The sequence below is a fragment of the Phalacrocorax carbo genome, chromosome 1 (genome assembly GCF_963921805.1).
Source record: "Phalacrocorax carbo chromosome 1, bPhaCar2.1, whole genome shotgun sequence".
Taxonomy (NCBI): Eukaryota; Metazoa; Chordata; class Aves; order Suliformes; family Phalacrocoracidae; genus Phalacrocorax; species Phalacrocorax carbo.
This window is the reverse complement of record NC_087513.1, coordinates 75031509-75057333: the sequence shown is the minus strand read 5'-3', so window position 1 is coordinate 75057333 and position 25825 is coordinate 75031509. Positions and strand designations below refer to the sequence as shown.

General features: G+C 42.7%; 1 protein-coding gene across 1 annotated transcript; it reads left to right on the top strand.

The window, feature by feature from the left end:
* Positions 1 to 4031: 4031 nt before the first annotated feature.
* Positions 4032 to 20709, top strand: LMNTD1 (lamin tail domain containing 1). The gene is made up of 4 exons (XM_064468981.1): positions 4032 to 4230; positions 8301 to 8505; positions 16862 to 17048; positions 19504 to 20709. The coding sequence occupies exons 1-4, from the start codon at positions 4032 to 4034 to the stop codon at positions 19657 to 19659; spliced, it is 747 nt and encodes a 248-aa protein (XP_064325051.1). The 3' UTR covers positions 19660 to 20709.
* Positions 20710 to 25825: the final 5116 nt, after the last annotated feature.

Genomic DNA, 25825 nt, shown 5'->3' with positions numbered 1-25825 from the left:
CATGTGCTGGATTGTTTTTTTGTTTTAGAGTAGACAGAGAAAGGGCTGTACCACCACCCCTCACAACTAATTAATCCTTTACCTCAGGAAAAAGAATAGCAGGTTTGTAAAGGCATCACTTAAAGAAGATGGCATAGAATTTCTTTGCCATATTGTTTGAAAAACCACTGAAAACCCACAAGTACTAGACTCACTTTTGCCTCCTGAGTTCCTACCAGCTACCCCTCTCTGGAGAGCCCTGTTATCACCCCATCTAACTTCCAAGAGCAGAGCATGGTGGTCACATCCTGTTGGGTCTTTTGTCTGCGTTTATTTCAGAAGTACCCATAAGCCTGCATGGCAGAGCTTTCATCAGATCCCCAGTTTTCTCAGGCTTCCAACTTGCCTGAGCCTAGCAATTTTAATTCCAGTACTATGCGTGCTCTCACTGTTACACTTTGCCATGCTTTCAGTTTCCCTTTCCCGCTTAGTTCAACAGGCTCCGTTTTGTGGGACCTTTGTTAACATCTGTTCCCTATGGGGGAAGTAGTTTTGTAAAGCCCCGAAAGGCCCCAACTGGCCCTCCTCACTTCTTCCTTCTATTCTTCCAAGTCAACTTTCAGTCCCCTGCATGCTGAATTACCAGAAGTCCTTTGTTTGGGAGGCATGGAGACTCACCCAAGGCAAAGCAACGTATCTAGACTTGCCAACCCAACCTCACCCTGTCTGTCTCTGAGCTACTCTTGATTGAACTCAAGGAGTCCCTTACCTCTCCAAGGAGACTCTGAGAGTGGGAACTGTCACCTGGCACTGCTGAAGCTGATACCCAGCCTTCTAACCCTGGTCTGTATCACCTTAGTCTGTTCCCTGGACAAACAACGTTCGAGACAACTACTTCCTTCTCTTAGAGCAAAGTAAGACAACCACAAGCACCTGCTGGAAGGGCTGTGCCTGGAAAAGGCAGAGGAAGAATGGTTGTGAGAGAAGGTATTGAAATGACCATCGTAATTTTCATTCTGCTTTCTGTATCCACTTAACAAGAACTGTTTGCTCAGGTTCCACCTAGCAGTCAGCAGCTGAGCTGTGTTGCAGATTCCCAGAGTGGGAATGAGTTTCACTGGTGCAGTTCTCTTCTTGCTACTCCCTGCAGTTTGAAACTGCACGTGCTTGAAATCGGCAGAGTAGAGTGGTGGGAAGCGGGTTCACTCAGCATCTGTGGTGCCAAACACCACAAAATTAAAGGTCCTGTTGAAGGAATGGGTAACCTGAAGGAGAATGTAAAGGCCGCATATATATCAGTAAACATAGGCCCATCTGATCCCTTTTGATTAGAAAGTCTAGAGGAACAAGGAGCAAATTCTCAAATATAAACCTGCTTCAGTGACCTGATCTCCCTGTCACAAATGCATTTTACACTGACATAACTTGTTGATTTCATGCAGCAGTGCATGGCCTGTTGAATCATGCTGACCATTTATTCTCAGACATAAATCTGTACAGGTATGCATACACACATAAAATCATAAAATAAAATAGATAATATAACTTAGCCTAGCAGAACATAATATAATTAACATAACACATTATAAATGTAATCTATGTATCATATAAAACAAGCTATAAACCTTATGTTTTTCTGTCTGCTGGAGTAATTTTCTAGTTGATAAACTAAAGAGCTCCCAGCTTTTTTTAATCAACACGGGCTCATTTTTTGCCTTTCTGACTAGAAACTGCAGGGATTTATGTGGAAAACAAATTTAAGTGGTTTTGGTTGAGATGTGTCATCCCCAGTACTACTGCTGTCATTAGATGCTGCCTTTAACACCGGGACGCTTTGGTCCACTCCTCTGTTTAATCACAATACGTAGTGCAGACATTGAGCTTTGTACTCCAAGTAATGGCAGGGTGGGGCAGATATTTTAAAATCCTCTTGTTCTACCCAGTGTGAAGATCACAACAAATTTATCCATATTTTAGAATCTGTAATATAGCTTAATGCACAATGCCTGTGGATAACATCCATTGCACAAGCAGGGGTTTTGTTAGGTATTCGAATCAGGTTGCGGGTCTCTGGATGCCTTCTATGAGCTGGTGCTTAGAAGAGCCTTGCTCTGGGCTCAGCTGTGCTCTCACTGACACCTGTATAAACCCACAAGTAATTTCACTGAAGTTATTGAAATTGCTCTGGACTTGTACCACCATAGCTGGAAGCAGGAGGTAATTAAGTTCCTTTTGAAATTCTACAATGTACAGCAAACACTCAGCCCTACCCACCCACACAGACAGAGAGGCATAGGTGGAGGCATACATGCAGGTGGAGTTCATAAAATAAACAGCCTGACCAAGTGTATCCGCCCAGATGGAAGCCAGATGCTTGGGAAGGAAACTCTTTTCCTGCCAGTGTGGCCTAAAAGCCGCTAGCTTGTATACGGTCAGCCTCAGCTGTGTTGCCATGACCAAAAATAGTGTTCTTGGGAATATTTACAAGGATGAATACACACACACTTTGTCTTCCTTTGAGGTTTTCAACAGATGCTGCTAAGCTTTGAGTTTTCTAATTTAAAAGTCCTACATGGGTCAGTATCATATGAACTGTGGTGCTTTTTCTGCTATCCTGTTTCATAGTATAGATCCAGGGAAGTCACAGAATCACAGAATGGTAGGGGTTGGAAGGGACCTCTGGAAGTCCCGAGAGTGCCGGTTGCTATATGCGTGCAGAAGAACGCCTCTGCATTTACAGGCTCATTGTCTTTAAATCACATACATTCCTTAAAAAAGTGCACAAGTTAAACTACTTGTCTCTGATAGTTAAATGCCTTCATGTTTTCAGTGGCCACATAGGGCTCATGGAATTGCAAAGGCATTGCCTGTCAGAGAGGTGACTCAAAGGACCGATGCCTTGAGGGGAACAGAGAAATTATACTTCAGGGAACAGTAACTCTTGCTTGGGCAGCATACTGTCCTCACAAGACATGCAGCTCACACCCTTTTTATGCTATTGGAAGATCCCCCACATCCTGTCCCCTGAGGCAAGGCTGGATGAGGGACAACACCATGCTTCATCTCCTCCCTTCCCTGAACCTCTCTTGTTGTCCTGGCTCCGCAGCAGCAACTCAGTGCCACAGTAAGGAATTCTGCAAGGTCCCCTGAATTACATTAAATGAATCAGGCAATTATTTAACTTTAAGAGAAGGACAAAGACTTTCTTCTGAAGGACTTAATATAGCGAACTCAGCAATTCCCGTAAGATCATGGTGGAATATGTTTGCAAACCCCACGGCCCTGTGGGCTAGCTATGCTGGCAAGTTATCAAGAACCTCTCGAACCATTGTCTAGTCATCCTTCTAAGGGAGCAGGCCACACAGTTGGCACCTAGAAGCATGTGTAGATTAAAAAAAAGTGCAGACAAATCCAAATCCCTCTGTCTGTGCTCCCAGCAGGTTGGATATAAGCCAGCTCTGGTCCAAAACCTGCATATCTGTGTTATGATAAGCAAGTATATTAGTTAGGATGTGGTGCTGTGCTGACTTGGCAAGGTGGCTTCCAGATGGGAACTGGCTTAGGTTCATCTGGGCCAGGGAGATGACACTACATGCTCAACTCTTGTCTGCCTCTGCCCATGGTGGCATGCAGAAGAGAATTAGAATTACACATTTCAGCTAAAAGCTACCACAACATGGGAGCTTTGGTAGCCTACAAGAACAAGAGGATGTCATCCCAGATATAGACCTGCTCAAATAGCAGATGTGACAAATAGTCAACCCAGCATGCAGACACATTAGATGGTACAAGCATATTACTCAGAGCTGAAGGTAGGTTTGTTGGCTGTATCACAATGCAGTATTGCTCAGCTAGGACTATGTCCACTTTAAAACAAAGAAGAGGTTGGGATATCATTTTCTGGGTTAACATTGATACGACTTGTCCCCATATAAAATCCTGCTCTGATTTATTTGTTTAGTAGACAAAGAGACTAGTGTATGCTTTGGTCTCGTTTTAAAGATCATTTTCTTGACAAATTATTAAAGGGTAATTTTTCATACAGCACAGAGATGACATCCTCCCAGCTGTCTTCTGAGCTATCGGTCACTGGCTGCATCACTCCAAGCTCCACAGAAGATGAGTCAACATATTCTTCAGACATGTCCTTTGTGGGTTTATCTCATCCTGCCTCCGACACGGGGACCACAGATATGCCCAGTCTGGCACGATCTTCTGGCCTAACTCAGGCTTTGCAAAGAAGAGCTATAGGTAAGTCTCTGGAGATGTGACTGCTTTATATTTAGGACAGAAAACTACAGGCCTTTATTTGTCCACATGCACACAGTAGGAAAATATAACCCTATGGCTTGAGAGGAGGCTTTGGTTATATTTCAACTAATGGAATGGAGCAGCCCACATCCTATTTCATACCCCACTGTCTGGCTGGGACTGATCATGTCTCCAAACATGCAAGGGGCAGGTGAGGCCTCAGGTGGTAGAGAATATGCCTGCGTTCCCTGGACTAAGTGTTGTTATTTCCTTGTGTTTCACAATGGGCATAGCCGCAATAAGGACTCCATATGTAAAAAGACCTTTTATTTTCATGCCTTATGTTATAGTAAGCTTAGCTTTCCCTTGTAGAAAAATCTGCAGCTGCGCTCCAAGCAGTGTGTAGATGTCTGGAGGAGGTTTGTGGAAAGCTGTGTGTACATGTTCTGGGAGCTGTGACTGGCCCAGAATAAGCTGCTGAACAGTGAGCACCAAGCGCTTGCCTGTTGCAGGGGTTGTGACTGTTTCCAAATTACAACCAGGGCTGACAGCAGCCCCAATGCCAGCAGAGGTTCTGCACCCTCTGCCTCCCTCCCCATATCATTTTCTCCAGTGTTGCAAGATAGAGGGCAGTGACACCAGTGGTCTTGCAGCAGGGTGCTGCTGATGGGGCAAAAGTCCACGCTTTGCACTTGGTCACTGGATCATTTTGGCTCCCACAGAACGACATGGAAAGTTTAAGAAGAAACTGGTGCTGGGTGAGGACTTGTGTGAGTGCTGCTCTGTGCGAGGGAAGCTCATGAGAGGAGGACAAATCTCTGTTACAAGCCTCTGCAGTGAAGCAAAGCATATTTGTCCCCATAGATTTTTAAAATATTCTTTAGTTACTTCAACACAGACCAGAGCAACAATGCCAATCCTACTGGGGGGTTTGCACAACATCCTGTGAAAAAGGGGATGTAGCACAGCTCTTGAAACACGGTTATGACTAGAATTTCTAGTCAGTGGGCAATTCTTGTATTTTGGCATTTAGCTTAGACCTGCATGATGATAAAAATGGGAACACTGGCATTGTGGGGGAAACAAAAACAATTGGATTTTTTTATTCTTGTGTACCTAGCTACTGGTCTGTGTGCCTATACACCCATTTTTCTAACCTTAATAACTTTGGAATACATGGATCAGTTCTCCCTCTCAGGTGGCATGGGGATAGTGTCCTCAGGGACCAGGTCCTACAGGTTTTCTGAAAACTGACAGTCAGGCATGAGAGATTCTGTTAGTGCTTCTATTGAAGAAAAGGTTGGTATGTCCTTCCCTCCTTCCCATTTATTAGCCATCAGAGAATCCACATGAGGCCAGGGCAGGGGGATGGGGAAGCAGAATGAAGGGAAAATGTCATTAGAAACCAGGCTTCATTAGTTCAGCTGCTTGGGGAACAGCGTGTTTGGAAAGGCTGAGATGTTTCATTTGACCTAAACAAAATGCTTGGACATTCTTCAGTTGAAATGTTTCATTTCTGCCTATTGAACCAAATCAAAACACTTAGCTTTGGTGAAGCGCTGTAATGAAGAGCTTGGGAGGGAGCAGCTGCAGCTTATTCTAGCAGCACTTGCCTGCCCCAGGGTTGGGAGAGAGTGCCATTCCTTTTCCAAAAGTGCAGTGTTGACCATCTCCAACGTATTGATGAATGAAGATGGATTTCACCCCAGGTATTAGAAAACAATGAAAGATCCCAATCTGACCACTGTCGGAAAGGAGTGTGCATCCTCCTGCCATAAACAGCTGTCTGAAGGGAAAAATAAGTTGTGAAAATGTTTTGATGTCCTCGTCTTCTAGGGAAAAGAGGAGCTGCCTCTGCATGTATGTGTATGCTCATGTTTGTCTGTGTGTCCTCCCAGTTGTGTCTTTAGTTAATGAATCACTTCAAACAAATTTGGGCAAGTTTATACATACGATACAGGGTAGATATGTGGAAAGCAGTGGGCCTTTGCTGTTCCACCGTTTGAAGCATGAGCTAGCCACTAGCCTCAAGTCCTTCCCTCCTGTTCCCATATGTGTATCGGTGAACAACAAAGCATGTTAGACAGCAGGATTTGCCGACAGACTCCTTCTCCCCTCCACACCATTGACTGAAAACTGTGATTAAAATCATTGCCCTGATTCGGATAGGGGGGGTTTGAACTCAAGAGTCGCCTCTCTCATAGGAGAGCTTTGTAAGCACTCCACTACTAATTTTGGGGTGTAAATATCCCTTGCTGTGGCATGACACAGCAAAATGGCACAAAAAAAAGTAAGGGAGAGCCTACAGGGGCTCTACAGGGGCAGAGCAGGTGCCCCAGGGTGAGCTACGTCAGGCAGCTTAATGACTGACACAGATGCAGTGTCCTGGAGTTCAGGGTGCCACAGGAAAGGAGGCTTTGTCTGCCCAAGAGATGCTCTCCTGGAGGCTTCCCCTACAGCATTTTTCCCTGCTGAGTGTTTGTGGAGCAATACCACAGTTTAGACAGTTTCCAAAGGAGCATAAGGGAATTAGTCATTTGATCCCACTTAATTTCAACAGTGTCAGGGCCCCTCCTAGAGGCTCCCCAAAAGCCCCTTTGAAGGATGCCACATCCTAGCAACAGCAAAAGCAGCCATCGGTCTGATCTCAGGAACAGACTGGCTTGTTGACACATCAGTGAAAAGCAGCTTCAACACAGTCTGTTCACCCTGCGGCTGCCAGTTTGGCTGCCACTCTGAGTGTTTGATCTAGCAAAGGCTCCAGCCCAGAAAAACAAAGCCCAGGATTGCAAGTTCCCAGCTTAGGGAGCTCATTGCCCCTTGTGCTGTTTCTCTGCTACCAAAAGCCCAAAAGCCATTCTTTAATGTTTCCTAGCTCAGTTCATCCTCAACCAAAGTCACATTCTGTTAAGCTGTATGCCAGCTCTAGCTTTCTCTTTAGACTGCTGTGCTGTAGCGTTTCACCTCCTTACTACCCCTGTGCTATTACACTTGGCTGTCTTTAACACTGCCTGTTTAACACAGGCAGTTGAACCAGCATCACTGTCCCAGGGCTGGAGCAGTACCTCCCTGGGTGTCCCAAGTGAGGGAATTACAGATGACACTGGAAGAGTGTCTGATGCTGTGCCACCACCATGACACAATGAAATGCACAGGGAAGAGTGACTATAAAATTTCTAAGACCCTGTTTTCTGTAATTAAAAAACCCTCATACGGAAAAAAGCAACACTGTAGGCAATGCACTTAGGGAGCTGGTGAAGCTAATCTGCATTGCAGTGATGCTGTCTGACCCAGACACTCATTCAAGCAAATCTGATTTGTGCTCCAGTCATTTCAGAGCTAAGATGAGCTAAGGGATGCATCTTTCCCCCCAAAATTTCGGCTAACCCACCAGGTCTGGTTAAAGATAGATTACCTGGTGGAGCGAGTCGTGTGCAATACTCAACATAAAATATTGAAGGAAATATTCTGAGAAACAGGTACTGAAAAGGATTTAGTTTGTTGGGGAGACTCTGATGTGGGAGATGAGAGAAGTTTTCCTTGTGAAAGACAGGTTCACAGGGCTTGTTTCCTCTCTCTGGTTCTCTCTGCCTTTGCTGGGGTGGGGAGTCCCTCATAGTCCCTCTTGGATGCTTATATTTGAAAAGGGGAACAAAAAGGTGATTAGGGGATGTTATCACTTTCCTTTTGTAATTGGAAGGGAGCCTTAATATATTCATTATCTGCTCACAGCTGATGCTATGCCGCCTAGCAGCACTGGAATTGCAGGATGACAATTATACCACTGATGGCATAATTTATTGTTTTGCCGTTACTCAAGGTAATTCCAATGAGGTAATAAGTCTACATGTCAGTAAGAAAATACTCAGCTTACCAGCTGTGCTATATTTTATAGCCGTGGGTTTAACACTTTGAGACGAGTGTTTGCTAAGCATTGCTTTGCAATTAGAAGCAAAGAGGAAATTAAATGTTCCGGTTTTGTTAAAAAAAAAAAGAGATTTGTTTCCCATAAGTTGTCTTTATGTTAATATTGCATACCTCCGTGCCTTTGTCTTTTGCTTGCTCATCAGCTCAGCCTGAAGATGGTACTGAAATACCCAGCTGGAACTCTGCTCCATCGAGAAACCTTAGCCTTTCAATGACGGTGTCAGGACAACACCGGGACTGTTTCGGCCCTTTGTTTACTGACTCAGGGAAGATTGCCCAGAGTCTTGGATATGTGGAGAATCATAGGACACGTTCTGCTTATGAGGACTACCAAAAGTCTGCATCCAGGTACAGGCACAGCTGGGGCTTTCCTTCAGGTTATTTTTGTAGGGAATGGTGTTTGCTGCAGTATCTCCTTTTGAAGAGCTGTGAAACACAAGCAAACCCTTGATAAGAAGCTGAGTCCTTATCCAGGGAGAACATCAAAGGCTTTGAAATGTAACAATCTCACTTATTGCTTTAAGGACAACTGCCCCTAAATTGGTCTTCATCTTCAGAAAAGGTACATCACTCTTCATTCACCATGTCCCTTTCTATTTTGTTAATACTTTCTGCCCAGTGCTTCAAAGACACCTCCCTTGCGAAGACAGTCCAAAAACGGAGCAGAAACACTGTGTCTCATGGTTGGTTTGGGCTTGTCTTCAACTGGTCACACCCAGTTTTGAATCCAAGAGTGGAACTGACATTGCAGGGGACTTCAGAGGGTCCCACCACGTGGTCTGCATGAAACTATTTGAGGAAGTGACAGGCAGCCAGAGGAGTGAACTGGGCTGTATGGGATTTACACCCACCTAGAAATCCCATTAAAAAATAAAGCTTTGTCTCTGGGAGAAGCGAGTTGTCCCAAAAAGGCATTTTACATCTTTATTTTAGCTTCACATATACTAAACATGGGAAAGATCTATCAAAACAGATCCTCAGCTTGTTTTAGTTACCTTGGATCTGTCTTCTTCAGAGAAATTACAACAACTGACATCTCCAGTTTTAAGGCTAGCCCCTGTGTGGACACTCTCCTACAGACTATTTCCTACCACATTGTTCAGTGGATAGGCCTGCGCATGCTTATTGCTAAGATTGCTTTCACAATACTCAACCTACATTTCTCCTTTTATAATGATATTTCATCTGTGGTAGTTCAGCTGCGTAAAGCCATTGCCTTTTTGGGATTTTCCACCCACCTGCCATACCCATTCTGGAATTACATGTCCATGTGATTATCTGTTGAAGACAAGCATTTTAGCTCCTTTACTTTTTTTATCCCCACAGATTAGCCCCTGGATCCCTCATATACCCTTATATAATATCTTGTTAATTGTCAATATTTTTCTGGTGATGAGACATCCTAAAATGAACCCAATACATTTTATTCTGGTCTCATGCCAGCCCAAATGCATAGTTTCTAGCAGAGTAGTACTTAAAACAAAAGTGTCATGCATGAGGTTGCATGTTTGGTGCCTCAGGCCAAGATGTGAGGAGTGGATCATAGAATAATAGAATCGTTAAGGTTGGAAAAGACACTTAAGATCATTGAGTCCAACCGCTAACCTATCACTGCCAAGTCCACCACTAAACCATATCCTCAAGCACCACATCTACCCTTCTTTTAAATACCTCCAGGGATGGAGACTCAGCCACCTCCCTGGGCAGCCTGCTCCAATGCCTGACAACCCTTTCAGTGAAGTTTTTTCTAATATCCAACCTAAACTTCCCCTGGCACAGCTTGAGGCCATTTCCTCTCGTCCTATCGCTTGTTACTAGGGAGAAGAGACCGACCCCCGCCTTGCTACAACCTCCTTTCAGGTAGTTGTAGAGAGCGATAAGGTCTCCCCTCAGCCTCCTCTTCTCCAGACTAAACCACCCCAGCTCCCTCAGCCGCTCCTCATAAGACTTTTTCTCTAGACCCTTCACCAACTTCATTGCCCTTCCCTGGACACGCTCCAGCACCTCGATGTCCTCCTTGCAGTGAGGGGCCCAAAACTGCACACAGTACTCGAGGTGTGGCCTCACCAGTGCTGAGTACAGGGGCACCATCACCTCCCTGCTCCTGCTGGCCACACTATTCCTGCCACAAGCCAGGATGCCATTGGCCTTCTTGGCCACCTGGGCACACTGCTGGCTCATGCTCAGGCTGCCGTCAACCAACACCCCCAGGTCCTTTTCCTCCAGGCAGCTCTCCAGCCACTCCCCCCCAAGCCTGTAGCATTGCACGGAGTTGTTGCGACCCAAGTGCAGGACCCGGCACTTGGCCTTGTTGAATCTCATACCGTTGGCTCCGGCTCAACAATCCAGTCTGTCCAGGTCCCTCTGTAGGGCCTTCCTGCCCTCCAGCAGATCGACACTTCCAACCAGCTTGGTGTCATCTGGAAACTTACTGAGGGTGCACTCAGTCCCCTCATCCAGGATGAACTCTATGTTGCCTGTATTAGAAGTGGGAGAACTCTGTTTACCTGCATTTACTCCTAGGGTGAACTAGGAGGAATCTTCTTACAGTCAGTGAAGCCTGGTCACACTAGGCACTGGTACATGTGAACACTGGTATCAGTATTTCCAGCTTCCACTCTCCAAAGCTGCACAAAGGAAATCTTCCACTCTGTGCTCCCTGCTCCGCAAGGACAGTGCCATAAAATTGTAACAGCCTTTTTTGTTCTGTCAAATTGCAAATGCATCATTGGCTTTCTCCTAGCCTTCTTTCAGCATTATTGCTCTCCATACTTTTCCCTCCAGTGAATGCTATTTCCCCCCCTGATAAATTAGTGTACCATTTTCCAAGAGCTTCATCTCACTTATTTCCTGCCCATATTTCTAAGCTCTCTAGGGCTCTTTGTATTCTTTCTCTTGATCTCATTTGTGTTCTACTACCCTCTTCTCTCAACTTAATGTTATCTACATATTTTATTAACCAGCTGGTTTATTTCCCCTTGCACATCACAAGTGGAGATGCTCCATGAAATGAGAGCTACCCGTTGTCCCTGTAGGAACATATGAGACACAACCCCCTTGGCTATTATTATTCCCTGTTTGCAGTCATTCAGACAGTTCATGTGACAGTATTTGTATCTAAGCCAATGGGAGATAATATTTTGAGAGGCACTTTATCAAACACTTTCCTGACTCCCAGTTCTTTGATACCTGCTGCTCTCCCTGCTCCCATTCATTTTGTAGTTTTGTCAGCTTTTTATGCATTTTTCTCACGGGCTTAGTCTTTGTAAACCCACTGTGCTCCTTGCATATGTCTCCATAAAGAGATCTGTGTAATTCTTGGGACATTATAGGGAGAGCCATGAAAAGATACCTTTGAAAGCTAGTATGAAAGCTCCAGTTATGTTCAGAGCTCTAAAGCTGTTTCTAAATAATGAGATACTCCATACTGTTTGACTGGGCTTGGGGAGAATAACTCTAGATAAACATTAGGAGATAAAAGAGATCACCTTCCCCTTTATGCATTTCCTTGTATTGTGTGAACTGTTTTCCAGTGGGGATTGAATCACATCTTGTCTCATACAGAAAGCAAAAGAAGTCATTAGCTCTGCTAATTGTTGAAGATAAAGAGTAAAATGCGATGACAGTTTGCTTTGTGTGTGGTTAAACTTGTTAAATGCATAACTTAAGCAATTCTTTTAATTCTCATTTGATTCATTACTACTATGGTATTTCACCACGCCAGCGCCCTAGCACTTTTTGTTTTTTACTCCACTCAATTTCAATTTAAAGTATACCTTTTCTTGTTGTACACATTAAGTAAATAAAATTACATTGGGTACACAATACCTAATGTTTTCATTTGGTATTGCATTATACAACATCCTTTGAGTGTACACAGTGTGAACACGTAGTTGAGTAATACTTCTACAGAAAGCTGCTGAGTAGTATGACTTGATCGAGTTTGTTGTGGAGCCACAGTACAAGTATACACAAACTTAGTGGAATACATGATTTTGGCCAGCTAGGATATTTGGCGCGTTTTGTTTATAATTGAGTTTAATTTACATCCATTTGCTTTTGAGAATATGTGAACATACTTAAAGCACCTTGAAGGTTATATGTTTAATTAGATTTAATTAGACTGTTAATGAATGGCATACTGAGAAATGGATGGGAGTTGAGGCATCAGGATTTTCAGCAATCAGCTGTGTGCAAGGAGGGTGATAGTATTGTCATACGTGTCCTGGCACTGATGCTTAAAGACAGCCATTGTGCGTGTTCAATGTGAATGTCGCCCTAAACCTTTCCCTGACTTTTGCACCTGAGCAGTGTTAAATCTGCTATATTATGGGGTAACTGTTTTGCAGAAAACAAGAAAGAAAAGACACTGATACTTGAAATTTTGTGCACGGCTATTGAAAATCCTCAGTATCTATTTGGTACTAAGTGCCAGTGTGCTACATACTGAGGATGAGTGATATTTAATCCCTGATCTGTAAAGCACTGTAAAGGATCTCAGATGAACCTTGGCATTTCAGGCCTATAGTTGCATACAGCTACTATGTATACAATATTTCTCAGCCTTTCACAAAGAAAGATCTGAGCCTTCTCCCAGGACTTCTCCTATCTTATCCCCTTAGTATAGTTAAATCTGTTGGCATAAAAATTAATAGATTTGTACTTCTGGAGATAAGCCTTTCCCAACATAATAATAGTATCAATCTATGATTTTCTTTAAGACTTAAGAGCTTTGAAAGACTTGAATTCTTGGTATGTTTTCTAGTTAAAATGCCCTGTTTCTACCTCTACCAGCTCAGAGAGGAGCAGTTCAAATGGCGTCCTACTGACAGGTGACAGATCCATGGCTGATGCACCCTGTGCTGCCAAGAGCACTGACACTTTTTCTCCCCTCAGCATTAGCTACATTATAGAAAATTTTGGGTTCTGTTCCACCAGTATTAGCACATAGCAGAAGAAACTACAGCATTGATGTACACTAACCACTCCTCCATGCACTTCAGCACTTTAGCTCCTGTCTCACAGGAGCTGTTCCAGTATTTTGAAAGGTAAACTAACTTGCTAAAAAAAGCTTTGAAGCCTTCAGTGAACATCTCCTTAGAGATGTTATTCCCTCATTTAAACTCACAAAAGTCTGTTACCATCCAGCAGCTAGCTGGCTGTACAAGCTCTTAGAGAAGTCCTGCAGGTTTCACCTTCCTCACCTCCTCCCTCCCTCATGTTACATGTAGGGCTTTTGTGTGGACCTAAGAACTGCATGTACACTTAGAGTGCAAAAAATAAATGGGTTTTGTGGGAATTAGTTCAAATGGTGCCTATACATTTGGGATTTTTAGGGTCGAGGGTAGGAAGTGCGTGGGCTAAGGCCCAAATTCCCAATGAGACATACACACAGGTCATTATGTTCACAAATTCAGAGTCTTGTTTGGCAGAAAATAGCATACCAGGACATGAATGTAGAAAAATGTATGTATTTTGTTATAGGATTCCTTAAAAATAGTTGCTGGTAAAAAAAGATTTCCAGAACAAATAATCTTACCCTTAGTCAGTCCTTTGTTAATTTAGTTACTCTCAGTTTCATCAAATACAGGCTATTTCCCCCGAAATTCCTCTGACAAAAGGGTGCCCCAAAATCCGGAAGATTATCCAATTACAATTCAAAGAAACGTACAGCAAGGATGACTGACTAAAGATAGAAGTCTCTGAGAAAGTGTGTGAGGGAATGTGTGTCTGTGTAAGAGCACTTCACTTTCTTTTATAAGTAAAGTGAGGAGAATTATACCTGAGCTTAAGTTTTGTGGTGAGTAGAGTCAAAGTCCCTAGTGTTGGGTTTGGACCTGTCTGCTCTCCTTCATTTCTTCTTCCACTTCTCTCCCTTGCCATGTGCAGACCCCATGACTATGTGAAAAACTGACATTGACTCTTAAGGATTTTTTTTAGATTCACATGTATTAACACAAAAGGGGCTCTTGACTTAGAAGCTTTGTTTGGGCAGTACAGGCAGAGAATAAAGACTGCTGTTAATCCCAGGCTGACTCAGGGGAGCAGCGGATGACTTCTCTTGTGAACAAAAGAGAGATGCCAGAGAGATCTTACTTTGGAAATCCCATCCAGAGCAGGATCATCAAGAGCTAACAGCTTGCCCTAGGTTCTTCTAAGTACTGGGAGTTGTCCACAGAGGGAGACTGTATTTTCATGCCTGGAAGGAGAATTAATTGCACGATGATGCATTCCTGTCCCATGCCCATCAAAAGTCCTGTGCTCTCTGAGCTGGCACCGGGAGACTGCCCAACTGATTCAAAATCATTCGAGACTGAAGAATGATCAAGCCCATTTACTCTTCTTTCTTACTAACAGCTCTTGCCTGATTCACCCTGAGGCATGGTTGAGCTAACCTGGCTGTTTAACCCTTGCAGCTTTGGATCTGGCCTCTGCCTTCAGCCAGCATGGCTGTGAGGCAGTGGATTGCCTGGATTCAAGCTGGCAGCTCTGCATTGCATGCTTCAGCAGCTTCCAACACCAAATTCCTATGTCCTGTCATTTGCTCCTTTACCAGTCCCATGTGTTGTATCAGAAAGTCCTGTTAACCCCATTTTATGTTCCCAAGTCTCCCCAGCTTCACTAAGTTCAACCTGAGGTCTTCCTTAGGGAAAGTCATGCTGCCCTAGACCCTCATTATTCACTCCATTATCAACCATGATTCTGCTGTTTACAATGTTACATGATGTCTCTTTCCCCATCTGCTTTTTCCTGTCCTCCTCCTAGATACATTTGTCACCCAAAGCTTTGCCTTCATTTTCCTTGCACAGGCAGAGTGAAATGGGAGATCAGGAAGATCTTTGTCTTCTATATGGCTCAGAAGTCTTCTCCCATTGACTTAACTGGCTCTACACCCTTCCAGAGGGTAAAAATGTCAGAGATTTCTCTTTGTTGCTAGTGTCATTCTGATTTTAGAACCCGATGGAGTCCTAGGCCACTGCTGGAGCTCCAGGACTATAGAGACGTAGAAAGCAACTACGGATTTGAGTCAGAGCATTTTACATCTGCATGTGTACCACATGTGTAAACGATGACTTACAAACAAAAGCATCCTGAAGGATCATTCTCTTGCTCAGCAGTCCATGAAGTTTTTAAGCACAGCTGTCCATCCTTTCAGCTGTACTGATACAGCAGCTTTCAGAGACTGACAAAAAAGCTCAGGTTAAAATAACGTCGTCCCCCCCAAACCTTTTATGCTGGGTTATTTCAGCGATCCAGCTTAGAGTGTGGTGCTGTGAGCAGGAAGGAAGGAGAAACGTGCCAAGCTGAGGCAGCCAGATGAAATTAAGAGGGGGGGAGTTTGAAGGTGAGGTGCCCCTCAGCCTGTCTGTACAGACAAAGCCCCTCTGAGGCTCTGCATCTCCGGTTAGCTGTCTCCAGGCCTCTTCTTGCTGACGTGAAGCACAAATAGACCAGGACTGAGTGGGAGGAGGGACGCTCTGGAGTTCCCAAAGTTTGCAGGAAGGCAGGGGAGAGGCAGCCAAGTGTTACATTCACTATGCACGTCTTCTCTGGCCAGGGAGGGGCAGTTCCCCGCGGCTCTGCTTCCAAATCCATCAATGCCAGCGGCAGCCTGGAGGCAGCCTGGCTGTCGTGAGCAAGCGTGACTCACTGCTACACCACACAGCTGAATTATTTGGGGTGGGTGGGCAGTGTTTGTCACACTGTCGAAGATGAGGATTTGGCTCTGCTAAGTGAGCGCATAGGCTGTCTGGGCTGTTGGGTCAACCTTTACTATAGACACAGAGGTCTATGACTTAAACCTACTGGAACAAGATGAATGTGGCAAGGGCAAAAGCATTACACCCACAGAAGACAGACAAGACACTGCACCAATGCTAAATAATGAAATTTATTGCAGTAGATGCCACATCAAAAGCTGAATGATTCTTAGACTTCATTCACAACCTGTCTAATAAGACCTACGATGAGTATTACAGTCTGGGACTGAGTGTTTAAAAGTGCTCCCTTGACATGTGCACTACTTAAAGGAACACTCAAGTGATAAATTTGTTTTCCAGTGCTTAAGGGAGATTTAGTGTTCCCCTGCTCACACAAGAAGTCCCTGATCTTACTGCAGATGCAAAACAGCCCCTGCTTTCCTGTGATTCTGAAACAAGGGAGGGATGAAATCTCAGCCTTGTAGCATGGACTCTGTCTGAGTTAATAATAAAGTCTTAATAATGAAGATTTGTCTTTCTCCAGGAAGGGAAAAACAATGACAGCAGGAGAAAGGTATACTGATGGACAGGAGGAATTTTCTAAATTTAGGAAGGAAGTCAGCTACACAAGTCCCACTAGTCATACTAGGCTAAATACCCAAGGCACCCTTAGATGTTGTAGCCTATACAGATTTAGACAAAACCAAATTTAAATGGTATACTGATGACTTTTTGCCCCACAAAGAATCTTCCAATTTCTGATGGTAATAGTTGCTACCTATGTGTGAAAGAGAAATAGAATATACTAATTTTAATGCAAACGGATTTTTTCAGATAAAAGGCACTGCATAAAAAGTAGAATGGCAGTGCTGTAAATGTTCTGCCTGTGGTACGTTTACTTACCATCAATTACTGATGTCTAAGCTAGTTGTTATAAGGAAATACATGTATTTTTTCAGTTAAGCGATGCTTTTACACTTTCAAATCAACTTCTGTTCTTTCAGCGCTATTGGAAATTTGAAGATTGCTGAAGTTGATTCCGGCGGTCATTTTATAAAGATCCTGAACTGTGCCCCTGAAAAGGAGGAAAGCATTGGGAATTACCTGTTGAAGCAGGACGTCCAAGGCCAAGCAGTGGCTGTATTTCGCTTTCCCCCCGAGACCAGGATGGGGCCCAACTCCACCGTGACAGTGAGTGGGGGTGTTCTGAGGGTCTTTTGTCAGCTGGCAGACTAAGGTACACTCTTAGCCTGATGGTATAGAGTCAAACTTAGGTCTGTATTTCAGAAAGACTTAATGCTCACAAATAATGTTGAATTCAGAAGAAGCTGCTAATGTCCATCTTCAGTACAAGCCTGAGGTTTGCATGACATGTCCAGCATTTCATGTTCGCAGCAATGGGAAGCTATCCTGGAATGTCCTTGTTGGATATATTCCTTTTTTGAACCATTAGTCCCATAAAATGCTCCCCATACTGTCAGAATATTGAGTTGTGCCAGTGTTCGCCAACAGAGGGTGTGAACCTTGGATCAGAAACGCACAAATTATAGAACTGGAATGGAAATGAGTTTTATGCGTTGCTACTGAAGCAATTAATATGGTTTTGTGTATAGCCTGAAGTATCACTATAGTAAAGTCTCACCTGAAAAGAAAAATTATGTTGCCTTCCAGACCGTGCCCACTCTCTGAGGACAACTGTTATCCAGCAGAGAAGGCTTAAACCACTGTTCTGGCAATAGGATTCCGCTCCTGGCTTTGTCTTGGATTACTTTAGGCAAAATGATGACACTTTGTGCCTTAGTTTCCTATTCTGTAAAAAGAAGATAATGATGTGTTCTCTTTTGATGTCATGCCAGAAGTATATGTTAAAAATTCAGTGCATGGGCTGCTGCTTTTCAAAAATTACTTCCCCTCCAGCTAGTTCAGATGTATCTTTTTGCCAGTTTGAATAAGAGTTAGAGAGGCAGGTAGGATCTAAGATGCAAAGAGTCAGATGACTTCATCATGTCCCAGAAAAGCTTTAAAGAGAAAACAACAAATATATGCATCTGATATCCATGCTAATGGAAAAGGCTTGAACATGTGAACTAAATGTGGCCAAGGCTCAGTTGTAGGTGTAGCTGAGGTATGCATGCTGGTGTGTGCACGCAGCCTCCGGCAACCTCTGGGATGTACACACACTCAGAGCAGGCACAGACCTTGCTGTACTGGGTAAAGATGCTGGCTGCTTGGCTGGCTGCAAGACACCTGGCAGATCTCCCCAGAAATGGTTTCCTCTTGGTTGGCTTTGACACAATAACCATTCCCACCCACTTCAAAAGTAGTCCTTTCTGAAGTGTTCTGATCAGTGCTGAAGTCATTGACAGGGTTGCTCTTCCCATTATCATTAAAGGGCTCTTGGGTGAACAACTGACTGAGGTAGAAGGCCCACCACAGCTTCTGTTTCAGCATATGCAAGTGGAAAATTTCTGCTGGTTTATTAATTTCAAAGGGTTGTACTCAGGTTGCCAACTCTTGCATCTAAAATCCATGTACAGTAGTGTCTGTGTCAGAGAGTCAGCTAGGAAGGACTTCCAGGCCCCAGCTCCCTGTGAGAACATCAGATGAACCAAGGCAAAATGCTCAAGTTAGATGCCAGTGTAGATGGCTGGAATATGGCTTGAAGCCTCTTTTACCACCGGTGCTTGTTTCTTTTTCTGAGATGAAAATTGAGGCCTCACAGAATAAAAGGAGGCAAAGTCCATGTTCATCACCAAGCTCAATGCAGGTGAATGCAGCCCTGCATGATCCCTTTTACAAGAAAGCTGGAAATGCAAGCTGGCGGGGGGCCAAAAGAGCCACAGTCGGTGCTGTCTTCTGGTGTATGTGTGAAAAAGCCACAAATACACTTTGGCAGAGTGTCGTATGGTGAGCACTTTTGGAAGAGAGCATGTTACTTTTTTTTCCGATATACTTCTCCTTTAAAATTCAGTGAGAATTATTTTGGCTACTACGAAATGGTTGAAGCCGTTTTCTCACAGATGGCAAATGCCAAATCCTTTAGGAACACCATTTGCAAAAGCATGTTGTGGTTGCCTTGTGTAAGACAAATGTTTTCATAACAGGTGCTTTTGCTACTGCATTAGCGATAAAGGTCACAGATAATTGTGTTCACTTTATAAAGTACAACGTTGTTAAATCTTTTGTATAATGATAAAAGTACCAAAAATTCCCAGTCTCCAGTAGAGACAGCTTCTCCCTGAACAGAGGCAATCCAGAATCAAGCAGAGACTGGAATTTTAAAGCTGATATCACAGACCTCTTCCAATGCCCCTGGTAATTCAGAAAATAAAAGAAACTGCCTATTTTTAATCTTACTCTCAGCAAGACAGACCAAAAACCCAGGATTTACTATCACACCTTGAAAAATGTGCCTTTACTAATCTCTGTTAATCCACAGGAGAAGTACTTTAAAATAATCACTATAACTAAGCTGTGAGTCTTGAAATATAGTTCTTTCAGCTTTGATTTCACAGATCAAATAGTGGCCAGTGTTACAAAAGTCAAAAAGGAAAAGGAAAACCTGATGTTTTTACTGAGTTCTCATATTGTATAAATATCCAGGAGCCATTTTATCTTTAATCTAATGGCTGCTTGATCTTTGCAGGTTTGGGCCACAGATGCTACAGTGCTTCACAAACCTCCCTCAGATTTTCTTTGGAAGGACCTGGAGAGATTTAGGACAAGCCTTGACTGTGCCACCATTCTCTGTGAGCCTGATGGTCAAGTGAGCGCTCTGAGCAAAATCACTATATTTCCTTAACCAGACAGCTCTATCATTGGACTGCCTTCAGAGATTGAGGATCATTCTGCTAAAGACCTGTAGAATCAAGCACAAGCAATCCAAACACAGCAAAGCTGTGATGTTAATTACTAGGATCTGAAGGACCGAAGAAAAACAGCAGATTGACAACACCACTTGTTGAATGAAAAGCTAACATCCTCACAGCAATTGAAGCAGGGGCTCCACAAGCGTGAATTGCCAGCCCACTGTCCCCCTCCACTGTTTCAGCCATGAAAGATCCAGCTACGCCCAGGGCTATTCAGCCTATGGCTGCCCATTAGTAACTGCCATCAGCTTGGCAACTGTGTTAAATATTTTTAGGCAAACTTCTGTTGACTTGGGGATGAGAAAGAGCTCAAGATCATTTTTTTACCCTATGGTTGTCCAGTGGCAACTATGGTTTTGGTAATTTTTAGCTAGATAAACTTGAACTAGTGACAATAGCCTGGGATTTTCACAAACGGTAAATTATACAGCTTCCCCAAGGTAGTGTAATTTACACCTTACAAATGATTAAGTGAATGTTGACTTTTGGTCTCATCTTTTCATGTTTACTCCTCTTCTAGCTCAGTTTGTCCATACTTGCTATTTCACCAGTGCCAGGGAATCAGAGGCTGAAAGAGAACTTGAGGCGTCATTACCTCTGCCAGGATTGCTCCTGGCTGTGGCTTGCCTAGGTAGTTCTGGAAGACCTTCAGTAACAGAGACTCCACCATGTCCCCAGGCAATCTGCATGAGCGCCTCACTCTCTGTATGCTTAGAAAGGCTTTCCTAGTGCCTAAACTGCACTTCTTCTGCCTCCATGTTAGTCCTTTCCTTCTTGTCCTATCCACTGTGGACATGGAGAATATTTTTCTTCCTTCAGCAGTCTTTAACATACTTGCAGAATTGTCATGTCCTCTTTTGTCTCCTTCTCTGTCTGGTTTACTTAATTGGAGTAGTGGAATTTCAAGGCTTTTAGATGATGAATCTACCCTAAATATATTTAAAGACTGAAAATGGATTTTAAAGACCAAAGAAAAAAATCTGGAATTTGGTGGTTGCCATTACTATTCATCTTTCAAATGATAGATGACTCAGAAATACATTGGAACATCTACCCTTTTAGTCCTTCCTGGTTTGTCTGCAATAAACAATTAACTTGATGAAAAAATGCAGAATATAAATAAGCAGCGATATGTTGGGTTTTTTTCAGGCTGTGGCTTGGTACGCTCCTCTCTGCTGGAATAGAAGGCAAGGATGGGTGGCAAAGGAGCAAAGTGGAAACACTGGGAACACGGTTATACCAACTTTCCCAAAAACAAAGCAAAAAGAGGGATGGGAAAAGGAACAGGAATTCACAATAACTGACACAGAGTGGAAGAGGGCTGACCCAGGGCAAACAGGAAGAAAAAGACAAAGTTTCATTAAAAGGTATCTGATGTTCATTGAGTGTACTCTATAATTACAGCATTGTGCCAGACTGGCCCTGTAACTGAACACTTTTAAATGAGCATCTTGGTAAGAAATTTTTGCAAAGTTTTGGAATTTTGAAAATAAGAATTAACCTTAACCTTCAAACAGGAATCCAGTCCAAAACTCCTGAGAGCAGTGCCTTCACTGTCAGGCAAGACTAAGTGGAAAGTAAAATTCAAGTACAATTCCTCTTAAAATGTGACCTATTATTACATATTATCCTTTCAGCCCCAAGTGTTTAGATGGAACCATTCAAAGTCCATGAGCTGGAAAGCTTTCAGCCAAAAATATTGATATTCACAGAACTATTTAACTTTTTCTTGAGAAAAAAGGCCGGAACATGGTCTTCTCTCAGACCACTGCACTTTGAACTGAGCTAGGGACTGAAAACCATCGCTTTCTAAATTACTTCAGAACTGTCTTCTAACCTTTGTATCAACTTAAACTTGGCAGCGCTATGAAAAAGTGTGGTTCATTGGTCCAGCTGCGGACAGTTTAGTTTGGGTACCAAGTCTCAGTCAGGAACCCCTGAGCTGAGCCATTGACTGTTTAGAATAAGGAACACAATACAGGTGGTTTTTTCTAAGTCCCTTCCAGAATATGGGTTCCAGAGGCTTTTGAGCCAAGTTCACAAAAGAGAAGAATGTGCAGAGGAATTGACGTATTTCAAAAACAAAGGATTATCCATTCTGGATATATTTTCACAAAAAAAGTGGGTGACCCTTCTTACGTTTGGGGTAGTTGCTCTTCTTTTAATTTCTTCTCCAGACTGCAGCTGGAGATGTTTAGAAGAGTTTTCAGCATAGGTTAAACTGTCTGTTCTTCACAAGCTTTGTTCTTAAAAATGGCTAAATCACTTTTGTTCAAACACTCCAATGAAATTAAGTCAGAAGCAGGGAGAAATAAGGTAAAAATTCAGTACAAAAAGTTCAAGTCCGGCAGAATTATAACCAATGGCAAATGGTAAATTACAATGTCAAACGATATAGAAGTTGCAGTTCTTCCACCTACAGCCAAATGCAGAATGTGTCAAATACATGTGTGTAGTTAGGTATATCACACAAATTTAATGTATGTGTGCAGTAAACACAGTAAATCTATGCAAAATACAATAATAAATATGATAATGAAATGCAATAAATAATGCAGTAATATATGCAATGTACATATTTTGATATCCTGACCACATACATGCATGTGAAATACACACAGTAAATTTAATTGAATTTCTGTTCACAGGGAAAAAAAGATCTCTGCATCCCTTTTCCCTACTCAGAGTGCCTGGTGCCAGAGTCCAAACTCTTCCACACACCCTCACTGTTCTCTGGTTAGAACATTAACCATGGGGAATGACGGCAGCAGTTTGTGCAGGCAGTCCCGGTGTCAGTCATCGCGGCCTGACCCCGTGCCAGGTGAGTTCAATGCCAGATGCAGTATATGCTGTAGTACGTACAGTGGCAACGGGATGGATTTTCTGACACAAGTAGCTTAGGACTTAAAATACATGTTACCACCTCTTACATCTATAGCAGTGATCTGCAAACTTTCTAAATTATGCATCCCATCAATAAAAAATTTTTGAACAGGTACTCCCAATATATGTGCATCTATTTATTTGTAAATTATATACATTTACTACTGCAATAATATAGTCTGTACATTATAAAACACACACACAAACAGAAATTTAAAAGGGTGAGATAAAGATGGGAAAATACTAATTTTAAAGTATTTTTAAATTTAATTTTATTTAATAATATTACAAAAATATTTTCTTCCTGCACCCCAGTGGGTTGTCTTGCACTCCCCCTGCCACTGCTCTATAGAACTGCAAATGTTGGTAAGATGTGAGGAGGCTACTGTTACTAATACCGATGCATTTAGGAAATGAAACAAAATGTTAGGAATCAGTAAGAGACTTGTATTGGCTGTGAATTGTTGATTAGGCAGTGGAGAGAAAGTCAGTGTGTAACCTGGGCACAGGCTGGGGACAGAAAGGGAACTGGCACCTGCCAACTGGGGGTGCTGGTGGCTTCCGAGATTTTGCTCATGTGAGCAAACGCTGTGGACAAATAGGAGCAGGTCTGTAGAGCAAAGTCCTTTGTGCTGCAGGCCTGGCATCCACCCTGTACACATTTCAGATGTGATTTACTTTGTCCCAGCTCTAGCTGGTACAACAGACCATGAGGGGGCTCCTACCTCTGCATGGTGTAGCTCCTTTTTGGGTATGAAACTTCCCAGGCTGCTGTGTAGCCCACTCATGATCACCACTGGACTGCACAAAGTACTATCTGTCTGAATACCGGCTTGCAGCCAGAGTGCTTGAGGTTTGACTCCAGAGGACATCTTCTGGCTCAGTTTCATTCAAGAGGAAGCCAGCTTGTGCACTTGATAGTGCTCCATGAGGTGAACCTGAGCACAGCAAGTAGGGGAAGTGGCAGCTCCATTCCACGGGTGTGCTCCTCTTCAGATCCAAAGCGCTATGGGCACATGCAGGTCACCCCCTAGTACTTCTCCCAAGCCAAAGGGATTTTGCAGCACACAGTCCTCCTTCCTATGTTCCCATCTTTTGTCGCACCTCCACAGATGAAGGTCAGTGCTGTTCCCACGAGCTACATTTGGTTTCAGTTTTCAAGATTTTTTCCTTGCAACTGATGAGACTAAGAACATTTTTAATAAAGCAAGCGATATGAAACCAAACCAAAACACCTCTGAGACTGTAATGCAATCACGTTGTCCAGGACCCAGGGCTGCATGCACAGAGAGAGGGCCTGCCTGCAGATTTATTTCCTGAGAGTGGAAAGTGAAGGCAGAACTCAAAGCAAGGTGGTCTGTCACGCATTAAATATATCTGATTTTCTGTAGGTTTTCACATGCAACCTGCGTAACCTCCATCTCTGTTCCTCAGATCTTTGCAAAAGATAATTCAGCTCTATTTACTTATGGTTCATTTCCAGTTCTTTTCACTACTGAATTATGAAATTATTCCTCTTGATACTGCCAGAAAAGTTAATAATATCCAAGATCTCAGATTAAAAATTAAATATGAGTATAACCATTATTTTCCTCTGATAAATATTCATGTGTATTACATATTACTGCTGGAATTTTCCAGAAATGAATAGAGAGAGAGATGGAAGCATCATTCTTATTTTATTACAACACAAAGATTACAAGTGCTTTAGGCAGATTTATACAAATATGCTGCTAGACATTACTACTAATGGAGGTGGAATTATGGTTTTCAAACATATGATGGAATTACAATTTTGAAATGTATGACTACTTTCTTTTTTTCTTTTTTATATTTCTTTCCTTGCTTAAAAATTTTTAAGTAGCAGACTGATAACTGACATGAACAAGTGAGGTCAAAGTAACACGCATAAGTACAGTCTTGTTTAAGTCCTGGTCCAAGAAAGCTTCCATTATTCAGTAGGGACTCTTCAGCTTGTTCATAAATGCTTCATAATATCAGAGATTTACAGAAATTGGTATTGTTAACTTATTTGTTTTCCTCTGAAACACACTTTTAATCATTATTATCTTTACATAAGTATAATTATTTTCCTAACACCATAATACAGCAAAGTTAGGTCAATGCCTTTGAATTGAATTAGTGATTCAAAGTAGTTTAGCATTTTTCTCTTAGAATACTTAGTTTTGCTTTTCAAAATCAGTTTAGTGTATGCTCGTATTTCAGAAGTACCAAGGCCCACTTAAAACTTCGGAGAGATGGGCCTCGCATTATACTGTTTGATGGTTTTGCTTATTAGCTTGAAGTATTTAGCTGCTCACACATCTGTTGTATCCATTCTAGCTCCTAGCTCTCCTCTGGTAATCAAGCATTATCTTTTCAGTGTCTTTTTGCGGGGATGGTAACAGCAGCAGTCCACAATATTCCAGTACAGAACAAAGTGTGTTTAGTGGCATGATGGTGTTTGGAGAATTGTTTGCCTCTCCTCTCCTCATGCAGTTCAGCAGTTTACCTTTCAAGCTTCTAGAGAACAGGATTTTCACTACCCAGTTCCTGTGACTCCTGGGGGTTTACTTTTGAGTCGTTGCAGCTGATAAGCTGATGGTAAGGTGTGTGGTGGCTGTTCCTTTCAGCACATACCCATCCATATGAAATTTTAAATGGCACCTTACTGTTTGGCCACTTCGCTTTCTGATTCCCTCTTGAAGCTCTTCTGAACAGTTTTCTTTGGTGCTGACGACAAAAGAACTCACAAGTTATCTACAAATGGTTTCACTTCATTTCTTGCTATCTTTACCTTATCGTCTTTTTTATTAATTGTTGAACTGTCTGTTTGGTTTCCTCTTCACCCAAGTATCCCTGTTTTCTTCTCAGACTGGGAGATAGGAGAGGAAAAGCTGTTACTGCCATAGGTCACAAAGTTCAAGCTGAGGTCCTACCTTTTTTCCTCAGAAATGCATCACTGGCATTTCTTTTGTTGTTGCTGAATTTCACTCTGAATCAAAATGCTCAGCTGTGAATTTTGCAAGGAGTTTAAAAATAACCGTGGAGCATATTGTGAAGTGAGCACTTTAAAGCCTCAGCCAAAACCAATGAATTTTGTCAATCAGAATGTTTCCCTGTTGCTGAGGAACACTAATTAAGCTTTCAGTGGCAAACTGAACCTGCAGACAAGGAACGTATTTAGCACACATTTTCAAGTGAAAAGGAGCCAAT

Excerpts from the sequence above, each read along its gene's own strand:
- LMNTD1 (XM_064468981.1), top strand. The coding sequence starts at position 4,032 with ATGACATCCTCCCAGCTGTCTTCTGAGCTATCGGTCACTGGCTGCATC. Across the intron at positions 4,231-8,300 it reads TTTGCAAAGAAGAGCTATAG|CTCAGCCTGAAGATGGTACT; the intron begins GTAAGTCTCTGG and ends CTTGCTCATCAG. Across the intron at positions 17,049-19,503 it reads GGCCCAACTCCACCGTGACA|GTTTGGGCCACAGATGCTAC; the intron begins GTGAGTGGGGGT and ends TGATCTTTGCAG.